At 44.5% G+C, this 17,290-nt stretch overlaps 1 protein-coding gene across 1 annotated transcript in view; it reads left to right on the top strand.

Moving 5' to 3' along the window:
- The window catches only part of LOC144493972 (uncharacterized), a 45,514-nt gene extending 31,110 nt beyond the window's left edge, over positions 1-14,404 (top strand). Inside the window, exons 8-9 of the mRNA XM_078213548.1 lie at positions 1,065-1,089; positions 14,156-14,404. Coding sequence (XP_078069674.1) covers positions 1,065-1,089; positions 14,156-14,404 — 274 coding nt within the window. The remainder of the gene's footprint in view (positions 1-1,064; positions 1,090-14,155) is intronic.
- Positions 14,405-17,290: the final 2,886 nt, after the last annotated feature.

The raw sequence follows: 17,290 nt of genomic DNA, 5'->3' as shown, positions 1-17,290 counted from the left end.
CAGGTGGTGGTGTTCCTATGTATCTGCTGCTCTTGTCCTTCTAGGTGATAGTGGTCATGTGTTTGGAAGGTGCTGCCTAAGGAACCTTGGTGAGTTCCTGCAGTGCATCTTATAGATGGTACATACGGCTGCCACTGTTCATCAGTGGTGGAGGGTTTGAATGTTTGTGGAAGGGGTAGTGGTCAAGCGAGATCTTTGTCCTGGACAGTGTCAAGCTTCTTGAGTGTAGTTGGGATTGCACTCATCCAGTCAAATGGAGAGTATTCCATTACGCTCCTGACTTGAGCCTTGTAGATGGTGGACAGACTTTGGGGAGTCAGGAGGTGAGTGACTTGCCATAGGATTCCTAGCCTTTGACCTGCTCTGGTAGCCACAGTATTTATATGTCTAGTCCAATTCAGTTTCTGGTCAATGGTAATCGTAATAGTGAGGGGAGGCGATGGCCTAGTGGTATTATCACTAGACTATAAATCCAGAAACTCAGCTAATATGCTGGGGACCAGTGTTTGAATCCCGCCACGGCAGATGGTGGAATTTGAATTCACTAAAAAGTATCTGGAATTAAAAGTCTAATGATGATCCATGAAACCATTGTCGATTGTTGGGAAAACCCATCTGGTTCACTAATGTCCTTTAGGGAAGGAAATCTTCCGTCCTTACCTGGTCTGGCCTACATGTGACTCCAGAGCCACAGCAATGTGGTTGACTTTCAACTGTCCTGGGGCAACTAGTGATGGGCAATAAATGCTGGTCAGCCAAAGACACACACGTCCCACAAATGAATAAAAAGAAAACCCTCGGGATATTGATAGTGGGGGATTTAGCAATGGTAATGCTATTGACTGTCAGGGGGCAATGGTTAGATCCTCTCTTGTTGGAGATGGCCATTGTCTGGCACTTGTGTGGAGCGCATGTTACTTGCCACCTGTCAACCCAAGCCTGGGTATTATCCAGGTCTTGCCTCATTTGGACATGAGCTGCTTCAGTACATGAGGAATTCTGAGTGATACTGAACATTGTGCCGTTATCTGCGAACATCCCCACTTCTGACTTTATGACGGAAGGAAGCTGATAAAGCAGCTGAAGATGGTAAGATGCATATCTCCCACTTTCATTTCTACTGTGGGTTTTGGAATTTCATTTTCAGCCCTATTACTGTCATCTTCCACTCTCTGACTATATATATATATATCTCTTAATCTTACAGCTGATAACTTCAACTCTGTTTCCCTATCTATCATATGCACATTCAAGGATTTCCAGATTCCTGAACTGGCTTTAGATCCACCACAACCTCAGCCTGGTGCATGGCTGTGGCCTGGAGCTTTACCGTGACCTGAAGCATTACTGTTCCCTCTAATCTGGATGCCCTCTGGCTATGCCTGAATTTTGCACACTGATTAGCACTTTGACTGAAAATATCACCATTTAAATGGTTGGTGGCTCCCATGGCAACAGTAGCAACTACGTTTCTGATCATGACCCTGGCTACCATATAGCCTGGATCTTTTCGAAATCTGGTGGCCCTCCCCAGCTGACTCAGGAAAAGAAATTCCCTTACAACTTGCAACTCGCTCTTTCTGCCATTTCCATAGCCGTGGCTCATCACGGGCCTATTTCCATGTCAGATTATTGCCTTTGCTCAAAAGCAAGGCCTAGATTTTATTGTTCTTTAGGCCTCCTATGAATGTGTCTTTAAGGTTGATTTAGAAATTTGTGCCATACCCACATTGACGAGTTTCTTTAATTCGAGAATGTAATCTGCAACAGTTGCACTTGGCAACTGCTTTCACAGAATGCCCCCCATATCCTTTTAGCTGGGGGTATGGGGACCACAGTGCACTGTAGTATTCAGTCAATGTGTGGGGTACCTCAGGTCTCACCACTCATGCACATTGTGTGCCACCATATGCCCAAAAATGTGTGCGAGAACTATTAAACCAGTTCTTTCTGTCTTAGCCCATTTACAGTTATTAGGACTGAGGTCAAGGATCCAACTAGTTTAACCAAATTTGTACTTTCAACAAACCCATGTCTCATTGACCTTGCCTCTGCCATTAACACATTTGTAAACCTATCCTACCCTCCCAATATTTCTTTCTACTTATTTCTTTGGCTGATGCATCTTTGGTTCCTTTTTGTTAGGAACCTCAATGTTTATAAAGCTATTTTTCACATTTCTTCCAAGTTCCTTATTGAACCAGAATGATAAAGGTCTTGCTATATTTTTTTGTAAAATGTTGAATGATTTTTTATTACATTATGTAAAGTAACCTTAAATGTTTGTGCAATGTTTTCAGTGGTTTTATTACTAACTACGCTTTCTCAAATTATAATGCTCAAGACAGATCTTCCAGCTCAAGAATCTACTTTGTTGATGTTTGCGCTGTCAATTTGTTGCTTTTGGCTTTCATCTTGGCAATACAATTTTTAACATAAAATTATAGTAGTCTTATAGTGCACAGAGCGTGACTACAAATAAAAGGAACTTGTCATCATTGAGTTTTCTCTTTTTCATTATCTGAGGTAAATCAAAGCTTCCTTCATGAATGTTCCAAATTTGAAAATTATAAAAATTCTTTTTATTACACAGTAGCTAAAAGGGAATCATAATTCTCTGCACAGCTGAAAACATGAAATGTTCCAAAGCTTCCATCATTTATTCACTACATTGTAAAAATATTGCTGCTGGGCACAGCAGAGAAGTCAGAATTGTAAGAATCTGTGGAACTTATGACATTACCAAGAAACTTGTTTTTATAAAAAACAGTTGATGTGAAAGGGTGCATTATTCAGACCCCAAACATTTGTCTGCAATGTTTTTAAATCATATTCCTTTGACCTAATGACCAAATGATTTTTTTTCACTCCAAATGGCCTTAAATAAAAATACACCTGGTTTCTACTCAGATGTTCTACCAGCACATTGGCAAATCACCCGCACAAACAGTATAAAAAACTGTTTTTAGTCACTTATGTAATTTCTTTGGATGTTCTGCCAATCTCCGGTGAAGTTACAGCAGAAAATTGGGCACATTGTCAAGATAAGCCTTTAATTTGGCTTTTTGAATTTTATAAGGCTTTGCTGCTCCAGATACCTGCTGCAGAATGTTGTTATTCCTTAACGTTTAATGATGGAGATTGCATTTAGTACCATACTCCTCTTTTTACAATATGGCTTGTCTGGGCGGACAACAACACCTTGCATTCATATCGTCTACACAAAATACATCCAAGGAGAAAGAAAATAATCACAAATCTCCTTGACAACAGCTGAAACCACTCCTGAACCACAAACAAGTGTTTCCTTACCACAAAACAAAATGGCCCTTCTCCCTGACCACACACCTGCTCTCACTAGGAATGAAATGATAAACCTCAGAGTCAAAGCAACACTCTGCACCTATTCTTGCACCATCATTTGTCACACTAGCACTTTTTTCTCCAGGTCCTCCGCCTACAGCTTGACACTGCATTACCACCCTCTTACCAGGTCCTTAAACTGCCTGGATTGCAGTAGTATATTGACTGCTCCTTAAAGTGCCATTGCATTGATTAAATAAATTGATTCACAAGATTGATCTGTTAACTAATAAGAGCACCACTGTCATGCACCACTTAGACAAAGACAGCACACTCAGGGGAACACCATATCAAAGTTTCTCTCCAAGTCAGACACCCACCTGACTTATAAATATATTGCCATTCCTTCATCATCAGCAGGTCGAATTCTGGAACTTCTCCCCTAAACATGCCTGTCAAAGTCCTTCATCAAACAGTCCGCTACAATTTGAGAAGATGGCTCAGTGCAACATTCTCAAGGGTAACTTGGGAGGGGCACGAAATACCAGCTTGTCAGTGATGCCCACATTATGAGAATAAATTTTAAGAAAAAACAATTTTTAGCAGAGGAAACCTTTTGAAATGTATTAATGGCTTTAATAGAATGAATTCCAATTCTCTGCTTACACTGAGTGGTGCACGAAGGCAGACTTTCGTCCATTTCCATTTGTCGTTATTCCTGGAACAGGTTGCTAGTCTGTCACCAGGGGCTTATAGCTTGAGGTGCAACATTCCACATTAAACGTGGCTGATCAGGAGTCTCTCCTGCTCTTACTGCAGCCGTTGGCATGTTGGGAGGATTTGCAGGTTGACACACAATCTGTTTGACTACGCTATGAATGCACCTGCCTGAGCCAATGGGTCCTGAGGTGGGATTTGAACCCGGAGCTTCTGGCTCAGAGGTAGGGACATTGCCCACTATGCCACAAGACCACCTAATGGAATGAATAGTGATAGATTTTTTCCTCTGGTTGGGGAAGTTAAGTTTATTTATTAGTGTCATAAGTAGGCTGACACCAACATTGCAATGAGATTACTGTGAAAATCCCCTAGTCACCACACTCCAGCATCTGTTTGGGTACACTGAGGGAGAATTTAGCATAGCCAATGCATCTAACCAGCACACCTTTTAGACAAACAAAGAACAATACAGCACAGGAACAGGCCCTTCGGCCCTCCAAGCCCGCGCCGCTCCCCGGTCCAGGATTGAATCCTGAATCCAGGATCCCCGCCCAATTTTCCAGCCTATCTACATACCAATATCCTATCCACCGAGCTGTCCCTCACAGCTACGATGCTTTGTTCATTACAACCTATTAACTCACCCCCACCCCCCCATTCCAGACCATGTGATCTCCAGGGAGAGGCGAAAACCCAGAGTGAAAAACCCCAGGGCCAATATGGGGAAAAAAAATCTGGGAAATTCCTCTCCGACCCCCTGAGGCGATCGAAACGAGTCCAGGAGATCACAATGGCCCTGATCGGGAAATGCTTCCCAACCCTAGTCATTTCCACTTCCACGAACACCATATGAATTCCCTGCCCCCGAGACAGGTTCCCAACTATCCGCAGTCTCGCTCTGTACTGGCACCAGCAAGATGATCATAGAATGAAGCCTTGAAACGAGAAACAAGGAACAATTAGCCCGCGCCGCTCCCTGGTCCAGACTAGACCACTCTTTTGTATCCCTCCATTCCCACTCCGTTCATATAGCTGTCTAGATAAGTCTTAAACGTTCCCAGTGTGTCCGCCTCCACCACCTTGCCCGGCAACACATTCCAGGCCCCCACGACCCTCTGTGTGAAATATGTCCTTCTGATATCTGTGTTAAACCTCCCCCCCTTCACCTTGAACCTATGACCCCTCGTGAACGTCACCACCGACCCGGGGAAAAGCTTCCCACCGTTCACCCTATCTATGCCTTTCATAATTTTATACACCTCTATTAAGTCTCCCCTCATCCTCCGTCTTTCCAAGGAGAACAACCCCAGTTTACCCAATCTCTCCTCATAACCAAGCCCCTCCATACCAGGCAACATCCTGGTAAACCTCCTCTGTACTCTCTCCAAAGCCTCCACGTCCTTCTGGTAGTGTGGCGACCAGAACTGGACGCAGTATTCCAAATGCGGCCGAACCAACGTTCTATACATCTGCAACATCAGACCCCAACTCTTATACTCTATGCCCCGTCCTATAAAGGCAAGCATGCCATATGCCTTCTTCACCACCTTCTCCACCTGTGATGTCACCTTCAAAGATCTGTGGACTTGCACACCCAGGTCCCTCTGCGTCTCTACACCCTTTATGGTTCTTCCATTTATCGTGTAGCTCCTCCCTACATTATTCCCACCAAAATGCATCACTTCGCATTTATCAGGATTGAACTCCATCTGCCATTTCCTTGCCCAAATTTCCAGCCTATCTATATCCTTCTGTAGCCTCTGACAATGTTCCTCACTATCTGCAAGTCCTGCCAGTTTTGTGTCGTCCGCAAACTTACTGATCACCCCAGTTACACCTTCTTCCAGATCATTTATATAAATCACAAACAGCAGAGGTCCCAATACAGAGCCCTGCGGTACACCACTAGTCACAGGCCTCCAGCCGGAAAAAGACCCTTCCACTACCACCCTCTGTCTTCTATGACCAAGCCAGTTCTCCACCCATCTAGCCACCTCCCCCTTTATCCCATGGGATCCAACCTTTTTCACTAGCCTACCATGAGGGACTTTGTCAAACGCTTTACTAAAGTCCATATAGACAACATCCACGGCCCTTCCTTCGTCAACCATTTTGGTCACTTCTTCAAAAAACACCACCAGGTTAGTGAGGCATGACCTCCCTCTCACAAAACCATGCTGACTATCGTTAATGAGTTTATTCCTTTCTAAATGCGCATACATCCTATCTTTAAGAATCTTCTCCAACAACTTCCCCACCATGGACGTCAAGCTCACTGGCCTATAATTACCCGGGTTATCCTTCCTACCCTTCTTAAATAACGGGACCACATTGGCTATCCTCCAATCCTCTGGGACCTCACCTGTGTCCAGTGACGAGACAAAGATTTGCGTCAGAGGCCCAACGATTTCACCTCTCGTCTCCCTGAGCAGCCTTGGATAGATTCCATCAGGCCCTGGGGATTTGTCAGTCTTTATATTCTCTAACAAACCTAACACCTCCTCCTTTGTAATGGAGATTTTCTCCAACGGTTCAACACTCCCCTCCGAGACACTCCCAGTCAACACATCCCTCTCCTTTGTGAATACCGACGCAAAGTATTCATTTAGGATCTCCCCTACTTCTTTGGGCTCCAAGCATAAGTCCCCACTTTTGTCCCTGAGAGGTCCAATTTTTTCCCTAACAACCCTTTTGTTCCTAACGTATGAATAAAATGCCTTGGGATTCTCCTTAATCCTGTCTGCCAAGAACATTTCGTGACCCCTTTTTGCTCTTCTAATTCCCCGTTTAAGTATTTTCCTACTTTCATGGTACTCCTCCAGAGCTCCCTCCGTTTTTAGCTGCTTGGACCTAACATACGCCTCTCTTTTCCTTTTGACCAGTCCCTCAATTTCCCTGGTTATCCACGGTTCTCTAATCCTACCCTTCCTATCCTTCTTTTTTACAGGCACATGCTTGTCCTGTAGCCCTAACAACCGTTCCTTAAAAGACTGCCACATACCAGATGTGGATTTACCCTCAAACAACCTCTCCCAATCAAGAGCTGCCAATTTCTGCCTGATCCCAATAAAGTTAGCCTTCCCCCAATCCAACACCTTACCCTTGGGACACCACTCATCCTTTTCCATCACTATCCTAAAGCTAACAGAATTGTGGTCACTATTTGCCACATGTTCCCCAACCAAAACTTTGAAGACCTGACCGGGCTCATTCCCCAGTACCAGGTCCAGTATAGCCCCCTCTCTAGTCGGGCTGTCCACATATTGTTCCAACGAACCCTCCTGTACACATTTTACAAATTCCTCCCCATCCAGAGTCCCTGCCCTCAGCGATTTCCAGTCTATACCAGGGAAATTGAAGTCTCCCACTACAACAACCCTATATTTCCTGCACCAATCCAGTATCTCCTGACATATCCATTCTTCCACTTCCCTTGGGCTGTTGGGGGGCCTGTAGTACACCCCCAACATAGTGACTGCGCCTTTCCTGTTTCTAAGCTCCACCCAGAGTGACTCGCTACACGACTCCTCCGAATTGTCCTCCCTCTGCACCGCTGTAATATGCTCTCCAACCAATACCGCTACTCCCCCACCTCTTTTGGCCCCTCCTCTGTCTCGCCTAAAACACTTGTACCCTGGAATATTCAGCTGCCAGTCCTGCCCCTCTTTCAACCAAGTCTCTGTCACCGCAACCACATCCAAATTCCTCGTGCGCATTAAGGCCCCAAGTTCGTCTGTTTTACCTGCTACGCTCCTTGCATTGAAGTATAAGCACTCCAGACCCCCAGGCTCAGTGAGGTCGTCCTCCCCCAGAGTGCTCTTCTTCTTTGCCAGCCCTGTCCCAGCCCCAAGCTCATCCCCAGCCACCACACTTATAGACCTAATAGTTTGATCCCCACCCCCCTGCCATACTAGTTTAAACCCCCCCGAACTGCACTAGCAAAGCTCCCAGCCAGGATATTTGTGCCCTTCCAACTTAGTTGTGACCCCTCCCTCTTGTACAGGTGCCATCCTCCCCTGAAAACCTCCCATTGGTCTATGAAAATAAAGCCCTCCCTCCTGGACCAGTCCTTTAGCCAGGCATTCATTTGAACCAACTCCCTATTCTTAGCCTCACTGGCACGAGGCATTGGGAGCAGCCCAGAGATGGCCACCCTAGTGACCCTACTTTTTAACCTATTTCCCAACTCCCTAAATTGCTCTCTTAGGACCCCCCTATTCTTCCTATCTACGTGGGACTGTGGGACTGTGGGAAGAAACCGGAGCACCCGGAGGAAAACCACGCAGACACAGGGAGAACGTGCAGACTCCGCACAGGCAGTGACCCAAGCCAGGAATCGAACACGGATGCCTGGCGCTGTGAGGCAGCAGTGCTAACCACTGTGCCACCGTGCTACCCAGTTAGTGATAAGGAATCATTAATTTGAACTTATCATTGAGAAAAGAGGTAAAATTAAACCTTTTTTTACACAGGATTGTTGGTGTATGGAATACTTTGCCATGGGAGTGGTTGAGGTAGAGATGATTGCATCATTTCTGGGACTAATTGAAAAAAAGAGTAAGATACAAGCATATGGAAGATCACAGGGCAATGGAAATAGATCTGGATTGTTCCAGAAAAGAGCCAGAAGTAAAAGCAACAGTAACTTGCATTTATATAGTGCCTCTCGTGTCGTAAACCATTTTAAGGTACTTCCAGGGACAATAGAGCAAAATTTGGCAGAACCATGTGAGATATTACAGCAGATGACCAAAACTTTGGTCAAAGAGATAGGATTTAAGCTTAGAGAGATGAAGAGGTTTAGGGAGGGAATTCTCGAGCTAGGGTCTCAGTAACTGCCAATGATGGAGCAATTAAAATTGGAAATACTTAAGAGACCAGAATTGGAGCACAGATACGTAAAGGATGTATAGCGGGAGGAGAAAGCCCATGATAGAATTGGAAAACAAGGATCAGATTAAAATGGCCCTGTTGTTTAACCAGGAATCAAAGCAAGTCAGTGATACGGCATGGTGGCACAGTGGTTAGCACTGCTGCCTAAGAGCGCCAGGGACCCAAGTTCGATTCCTGTCTGTGTGGAGTTTGCATGTTCTCCCTGTGTCTGTGTGGGTTTCCTCTGGGTTCTCCGGTTTTCTCCCACAGTCCAAAAAATGTGCAGGTTAAGTGAATTGGCCCTGCTAAATTCTCCCTCAGTGTACCCAAACAGGTGCTGGAGTGTGGCAACTAGGGAATTTTCACAGTAACTTCATGGAAGCGTGAATGTAAGCCTACTTGTGACTAATAAATAAACTTTAAAGGGGTGATGAGTGAAAGGGATTTGGTGTGAGTAAGGACACAAGCAGCAGAGCTTTGTATAACTTTATGTTTAGGAAGAGTGGAATATTGGTGGCTCGGATTGTATTGGAATAGTGAGGTTGAGAGGTAACAAAGGCATGAATGATGGGCAGCAGGTGAACTAAAGTGGGGCAGAGTCAGCCAATGTTAGAGATTGTAATAGGTCAAATATGATGCCAATATTACGAAGAGTCTGGTTCTGCCTCAGACAGTTGCCATGAATGGGGGATGGAATTGTTGATCAGGGAACAAAGTTTATGACAGGGACAGAAGATCAATGATATAATGGGCAGAATGGCCTCCTCTGCATTGCATACTGTAGGTTAAACCTAAATGCCCGGATGTGTTCTCTTTATATCAATGTCTAGCTCATTGTAACTGGCAGCACCATGTCCTGCAAGTGACTTCTGGCTTCTTTGAAAACTGCCCTCCTATTTCAACATTTGGACCAAGATGCTCCATGGGTTTATGAAATTCAGAGGTATGCAAGCAGCCCATAGGAATTTGATACACTCTGCAACGTACCTATATGAAGGTAAAGAAAGAAAAATCTGATTTATATAGCACCTTTCAAAACCTCTGGATATCCCAAAGCACTTTACAGCCAATGATGTATTTTTGAAGTGTAGTCACTGTTGTAATGTGGGAAAAGCAGCAACCAATTTGTGCATAGCAAGCTCCCACAAACAACGATGTGACGAATGTTGTTTGAAGGCTTTCACAGTGAGAGCACTAACATTGAAAAAGACAAATTTACAGTCACACCATATCAAACTTTTCTCTGAGACAAGCTGTCATTACCATAAAAGAGTTCCTTAGAAGAACCGATAGGCCTTAGTGTTTCAGGTAGCTTAATCTACCCACTGTCTGGAGAATGACTGAAATTAGGAGAGAGAGAGGACCTGGACAGAATCTTACTGCTGATTGGTCAGACTAGTGTTTTTGGAATAGGTCAGTTCATGCTACCATCCTTGCTGCTGATTTGTCAGTACCTGTTAACATTCTTGCTGCTGATTGGTCAACTATGTAGAATGAATGGTGGTGATAGTGTCGATGTGATAAGGACCAGATAATTTGTTTTTAGTGATGTTGATTGAGGGATAAGTATTGGTCAGGACACAACAGATAACTCTGCTGTTCGGGGGCCCTTTATGTCCAAATGGGTGATCAGACCAGGTTTTGGTTTAAAGTCTCATCCTTAAAGATGGCACCAGTGACAGGAGAACACTCTCTGAGTGTAACCCTATACTTTTTTCCCAGGTATGGCTTGAAAACACAACCTTCCAACTCAAAAGACTTAGTGCTACTAACTGAGCCATAACCGACACTAGATTTTAAGTAAGTTATAAAGCTATGAGGGAAGAAATCAATTAAGGCAAATTCTGAAGGTGTCAAAACTAATGTGCTGTTCACATTGATGGGAAGAAGTTAATTTGTTTTATCACATCGTGAGTGTGATAAAACAAATGAAATGTGTCAGTCACTGATGTGCTTTGTACAGTGTATCCTTGCTGATTTTGTGGGAATAAGGTTATGTCTACACTGCCCAGGTGGCAAATTGCCCCTATTAGCTAACTAGTAAGGTAGGTAAATGTTTTGCTACACCAAGCTGCTATTCTTGGCTACTTTCCACTTAGTGTCCTTGCTACCTCCTACCACAGCAACCCTCTGGACAGTTTATTGCAGCTCTCTTTCACTTCACTTTATGTATGCTCAGGGTTTCTTTGCTGAGAAGTGGGGTTTGGGGGCAGGTTTTAGCATTTCTTCAGATCTTACAAACATTGCTGAGATGGATAAATGCAAACAGTGCAGCCAAAATTAATCTTTCATTGACCCTTTAAGCTGCTACAGACCCTTAAATCCTATCGCAGCACACACCCCAATCCCAGTGACAGCCCCAAGTCAGAGGCAATACCACCAGTGACTCATCCCTGCAATATCAGCATTACATTCATAGCTGAAATGGCATTAACTCCTCTTAACTAGTCTGAGCCTGGAAAATGTAATGCCATCAATCGCGTTTTATCTGGTGACTCAAAATCCAGCTTCACCATTTTATTCCTCAGGAGAGGCGATGGCCTAGTGGTATTATCACTAGACTATTAATCCAGAAACTCAGCGAATGTTCTGGGGACCCGGGTTTGAATCCCGCCACGGCAGATGGTGGAATTTGAATTCAATAAACAATATCTGGAATTAAGAAGCTACTGATGACCTTGAAATTATTTCCAATGGTTTCTATGATTCTATGATGATTCTATTGTCAATTATCGGAAAAACCCATCTGGTTCACTAATGTCCTTTAGGGAAGGAAATCTGCTGTCCTTATCTGGTCTGGCCTCCATGTGACTCCAGGGCCACAGCAATGTGGTTGACTCTCGACTGCCCTCGGGCAACTAGGGATGGGCAATAAATGCTGGCCAGCCAGCGATGCCCATGTCCCACAAATGAATAAATGGTCAAGTGAAATTTAAACCCATTGATTATTCTTCTCTGAGCCTAAAGGCCATGATCCACAATAATCAAAAATCCGAAACGAGGCACAATAATTACACAACATGACTTGTACCATAACTTACAATTCAAAACAAGATGTTGCTGCCATCTGTTACCAGCTGCAGCCTTGTCTATCACTAGCTTATGTAATTGGGAACAATTTAGATTCACATAGGGATCGCGTCTAATTAAATACTCATGATGTATCTTGTATCATTTTCCCCCTCGGGTAATTAAATACTCATTGGTATTCTTTCCTCTTTGATGTCTGTCAATGGAATTACAAATTTCTAATGCACTCCAACACTTTTCTATTTTTGTGCCCTGCCACAGTGCTTTTTTAAGCCCCTGTTGTGTAGTTGGATCTCAGCAGAATGAACTGATCACAAAACGATGTTGGAAAAAAAAATCTTTCAGCTGAATAATAATATGTTAGTCAGACTGCTTACAGCAGTAGTGCACATGACTTTGTCTATGACACATTCAAAGCAAACAAGTGACAAATGTACTATAAAATTTCAACTTCTCACAGTTACCAAAACTTACCAAAAATATATGAGTACTTTGATTTCCGAGTGCAAATACAGCCCAATGTCGTAATGTCTGGATCATTGAACACTGACTGCTGAATGTACTTACACTTCACAAGATGTGGTGACTGTCCCTTTAAGGGCAGCACAGCAGACAAGTGTACCCTGGCTTGAGGGACCAACTGGGATGAAGGGGTGGAGCCCTCACTTGGTGTGATTTAGAGAAAATGCAGAGAAAATAACCCTCGGAAGCAAGAGCTGTGATTTTGTGTTTAAGGAAAAACTGTACAGAGACCTCCCTCCTCCACAGGCTGCCCCATTACCTGTTTCAAACATTTCAAGGTTGGAGTATTTTTTAATTTATTCATGGGACATGGGCATTGCTGGTTGGCCAGCATTTATTGCCCATCCCTAGTTCCCCCTTGTTCAGAGACCAGTTTAAAGTCAACCACCTCTTCAGTACATGTTGACTCATTTGTAGAATATTGCTGCAACCTAGGGAGGTTGGGTCACACACATACATTCTCTCATATTCCTTGTTTTCATAAATAGAATCATACAGTACAGAAGAGAACCTTTGGCTCATTGAGACTGCACTGACACGCAAGAAACACCTGAACTCCCACCTAATCCCATCTACCAGCACTTGGCCCATAGGCTTGAATGCTATGATGTGCCAAGTGCTCATCCAGGTACTTTTTAAAGGAGGTGAGGCAACCTGCCTCTACCATTCTCCCAGGCAGCACATGCCAGACTGTTACCATCCTCTGTGTAAAAAAGGTTTTTCCTCACATTCCCCTTAAACCTCCTGCCCCTCACCTTGAACCTATGTCCCCTCGTGACTGACCCTTCAACTGAGGGGATCAGTTGCTCCCTAATCACCCTGTCCATGTCTCTCATAATCTTGTACACCTTGATCAGGTTGCTCTTCAGTCTTTTCTGCTCCAATGAAAACAACCCAAGCCTACCCAACCTCGCTTCGTAACTTAAATGTTCCATCCCAGGCAGTGTCCTGGTGAATCTCCTCTGTACTCCCTCCAGTACAATCACATCCTTCCTCTAATGCGGTGACTGCACACAGTACTGTAGCTGTGGCCTCACAAAAGTTCAACACAACTCCAACATGACTTCCTGCTTTTGTAATCTATGCCTCGATTGATAAAGGCAATTATCCCCCTATGCCTTTTTCACCACCCCACTAACATGCCCTTCCGTCTTCAGAGATCTTCGGACAAATGCACCAAGGTCACTTTGTTCCACAGAACTTCTTAGTGTCATGCCATTCATTGAATACTTCCTTGTCAAATTACTCCTTCTAAAGTGTATCACCTCACATTTTTCAGGGTTAAACATCATTGTTTTATTTCTTTGCAAGAGAAAGCTGTATTTAACTGACATCTATGACACTGGGCTCTGACCCATAGCTGTTTATGCAGAGATGGTGTAGGAGATGCTGTGTTTGGAGGCAATGGAGGACAAGAGGAGGGTAAAAGTTGGTCACATCTGCCACCTTCTGCAATGTTTGTGCCACGGGGTCTTGGAAGGCATCCACAAGCAGTGTTGCTGACAGTTACAATTTTTATGCAAGTGGCTCATTCCGAGGCTCCACAAGTGACCTCTGAGGGATTTCACAAGTCTCTGCACATAAGTGCATCCAGGAGGTGACAGATGCAATCTTCACAAGGGCACACAACTTCATCCATTTCAACTAAGATCAGGCAAGCCAGGGTGCCAAATTAATGGAATTTATGCATATCTCTGGCTTTCCACAGGTGCAGGATGCCATGGACTGCACTCACGTGGCACTCGGATCTCCAACGTGTCAAGCAGTGAACTATGTGAACCACAAAGGCTTCCACTCACTGAATGTTCAGCTAGTCTATGACCACACCAAAAGCATCCTCCAGGTTTGTGCTGGATTCTCAGGGAGTGTGCACTACTGCTACATTCTAAGCCTGACATATTTTGGGCTCCACAGAGGCTGCAAGGTTGGCTTGTTTGGGACAAGGGCCACTTACTGAGAAGGTGGCTGATGATGCCTGTGTGGGAACCACAGAGTGCAGTTGAGACAAGATACTGTAACTCATATTTTGGTAGAACAGGCTATAGGGTCACTGAAGATGAGGTTCTGGTGCCTGGACCTGGTCTGGTGAAGTTCTGGAGTATAATCCACAGAGAGTATCACACATCAAGGTTGCTTGCTGCGACCTGCACAATATAGGACTGCCATGGGGGAGGAGCTAACTGAGGAGGAGATGGAGGAGCAGCACGTTTCCTCCAATGAAGAGGACGTCAAAGGGTATGAGGCTGAGGAGGTCCTCAACGGAGAGGATGCCAGCCATGAGGCAATGGCAATGTCTAGATGAGGCAGATGAGCTTAGGACATGCTCATTGCTGCTAGATTCACGGAGGGTGATGAGGAGATCCAATGAGGAAATCTCTTATCTCCACATGACTTCTGTGAGCATTGCTCTGCCATGTGACTCATTTGCACTCCATCTTTCTTCTAAAAAACTTGTGAACCAATTGGCACTTCCTTGTTTTTCCGCAATCCATCACTTCCTTAATGCATGAACATTTGAATGAAAGTGTGAAGGAAGCATGATTACATTTGTGGCAGCACACACTCTCTGTGATCAGGCTCTTGTCATGAGGACACAGCGGTTGACCATAGTCCTTGCATTGCAAGAGGATGATGATGAGTGGCAGTGGGGACAGTACATAGATCCTCACGGTGTTTCTGGCTGATGGCAGCTCGCTTACTCTTAATGACTGGGGTCAGATTATGGTGACTCAGCAGGGAAAGTTTCACCTCTCCCAATCTTATGCCATCCTTTATGAACCGTCCCCTTGAGGGTCAATGTCACTGGAGGCTGAAGCAGATGGGACAGGTGGGGTATCTGCAGCTCAAAGATGCAGAGAGCACACATTGACAATGACTGGAATGAGTGACACTGGCTCTTTAATTTGTGGGAGACAGAGTAACAGACATGACTGATGTGTTCAATCACTGTGAACGGATACCACCAACGTGCTGGAAACCTTGCACAAAGCACATGGAGGAAACTCTGGACTGAATCCAGTTTTCAGGTCGGGATTACAGGAACACAGCTCATCAGAACAATGAGCAATAGAAAGGATGCAATGAGTGAGAGGTTATTTACAGGGGTAAATGTCATGTGCAAGTGCTTAACACCCATGCCCACGTTGTGTAACTAAAGCTTCTTCACCCCCTGCTGCTACGTCATGGTACATCCCCAACATATACAGCAGAGGGGGTGGGTGGGGGTGGGGGGAGAGCCTGTTGTCTGCCACACCCTGTTGTTTGTTAAGTGCTGCACTATATGGTGGGGAAAGCCGCCATTGTCGTCAATGGGTCAATGCCACTTTTCCCGCCCACCATTGACCTTTGTTGATTTCTGTGAAAATCGTGCCCTACGTCATCATTAAACCAATTTGTCACTTGACATAGTTTATGACTCAAGGAGCACCTGTTTCACTGATCAACCTTCTGCTTCCTTTTCAATGTAAAAGCAATATGTTCTGTTTAACACCGAGGTCAGGCAGATGGCATGACATGCAAATAATACCAAAAATGACTTAACAGAAATAGCTCACGGACCAAAAAAGGAAAACAAGTTTATAAACAAATACCCACTGTTGTAATCTCATGTGCCTCAATTTCAGTCACGTATTTTCACAAAAACAATGAGGTCTGCAATGTGTTTAAATAAAACCCGGCAGCCCATTTATAATAATTCTCAATGTGGCTTTAACCTCAGACATGAACCCTTGTAGGACTGGTTCTAAATCCATCCAAAGAAAATTGAAAACAAGTGTTAACGCATTTGAAGCACATCGTAAAGAACTTTGTTCAAAGTCTCTATTTATGTGATCAGAAAAGCGATATTTAATAAGTGATAAATTAAATGTGTTATTCAGGGTTATAGCCGAGGTCGGTTTAGGATTACCAGCAATTGGATTGGTTCTTTTAACACCAAATGTAATTTTTTACTGACAAATCAGTTTCAAATTTCAAAGGGAAAATACATAATAAAATAACAATTACTTCTCCATCAGAAACCACACAGAAATGGAGTAAATTAAAACGGTGATAGGCCAGATGTGTATACCATCAGGGAGCATATTTTAGTCACAGTTGGGGCAGAGTTTTACAGTCCCCTGCTGTCAGGTTTGCAGGATAGGGTGGCCCTAAAATTTCCCAGATAACCTTCCCGCCTGCCCTAACCAGTCCACAGTTTTACCGGGGACAAGCAAACAAGGCCTAGGCTGGCCTGCCCTTGCCCCAGTTGAGGCCCGTAAAGTGGGAAATTAATGTCCTTTTTGAAGTCTTGTTTCCCTCCAGGCCTCAATGTTGAGGCTGGCAGGTGGTTTTCAGGGATGTGGATGCCTGGCAAGTCATCCTTTCCACATTGGACACCTCACCACCCCCCTCAAGGTCTGCCCCCTGCTCCCTGCACTTCCCCAGCCTCTCCATCAAGAACCCAAACTTCTTTCTACACTCCCCCGGTCATCTCCCCCAACCCCACCATGAGATTGCCTGTACTTAACAGATATTGGACTTCAGGATTTGGGATCTGTGACTCCTTGGACACTGCTGCTGGGAGTATAGAGCTGCTGGCCTTTCAGATTGGCTAGTGGCTTCCTGAGCTGACACTTCCTCTTGAATGAAGGACAGAGGCCCTGTCTCCTGCCAATTAACATTTTTTAAAGAGCTGCGGGACAGCCGGCATTGGTGGGGTATGTTTCTCACTGAGTCTACGGGTGGTGGGACAGGAAACCTCACCATTCAATGAATCCTAAGGTCACTCAGCCCATCGGGTCAATGCTGTAGATCAATCCACTCTATCCCATGTAGCCGAACAAGCTAAATTCTTCCTTTTGAA

The sequence above is a fragment of the Mustelus asterias genome, chromosome 5 (assembly GCF_964213995.1).
Source record: "Mustelus asterias chromosome 5, sMusAst1.hap1.1, whole genome shotgun sequence".
NCBI lineage: Eukaryota > Metazoa > Chordata > Chondrichthyes > Carcharhiniformes > Triakidae > Mustelus > Mustelus asterias.
The sequence above is the reverse complement of the archived record's forward strand: the minus strand, read 5'-3'. Positions and strand labels throughout refer to the sequence as shown.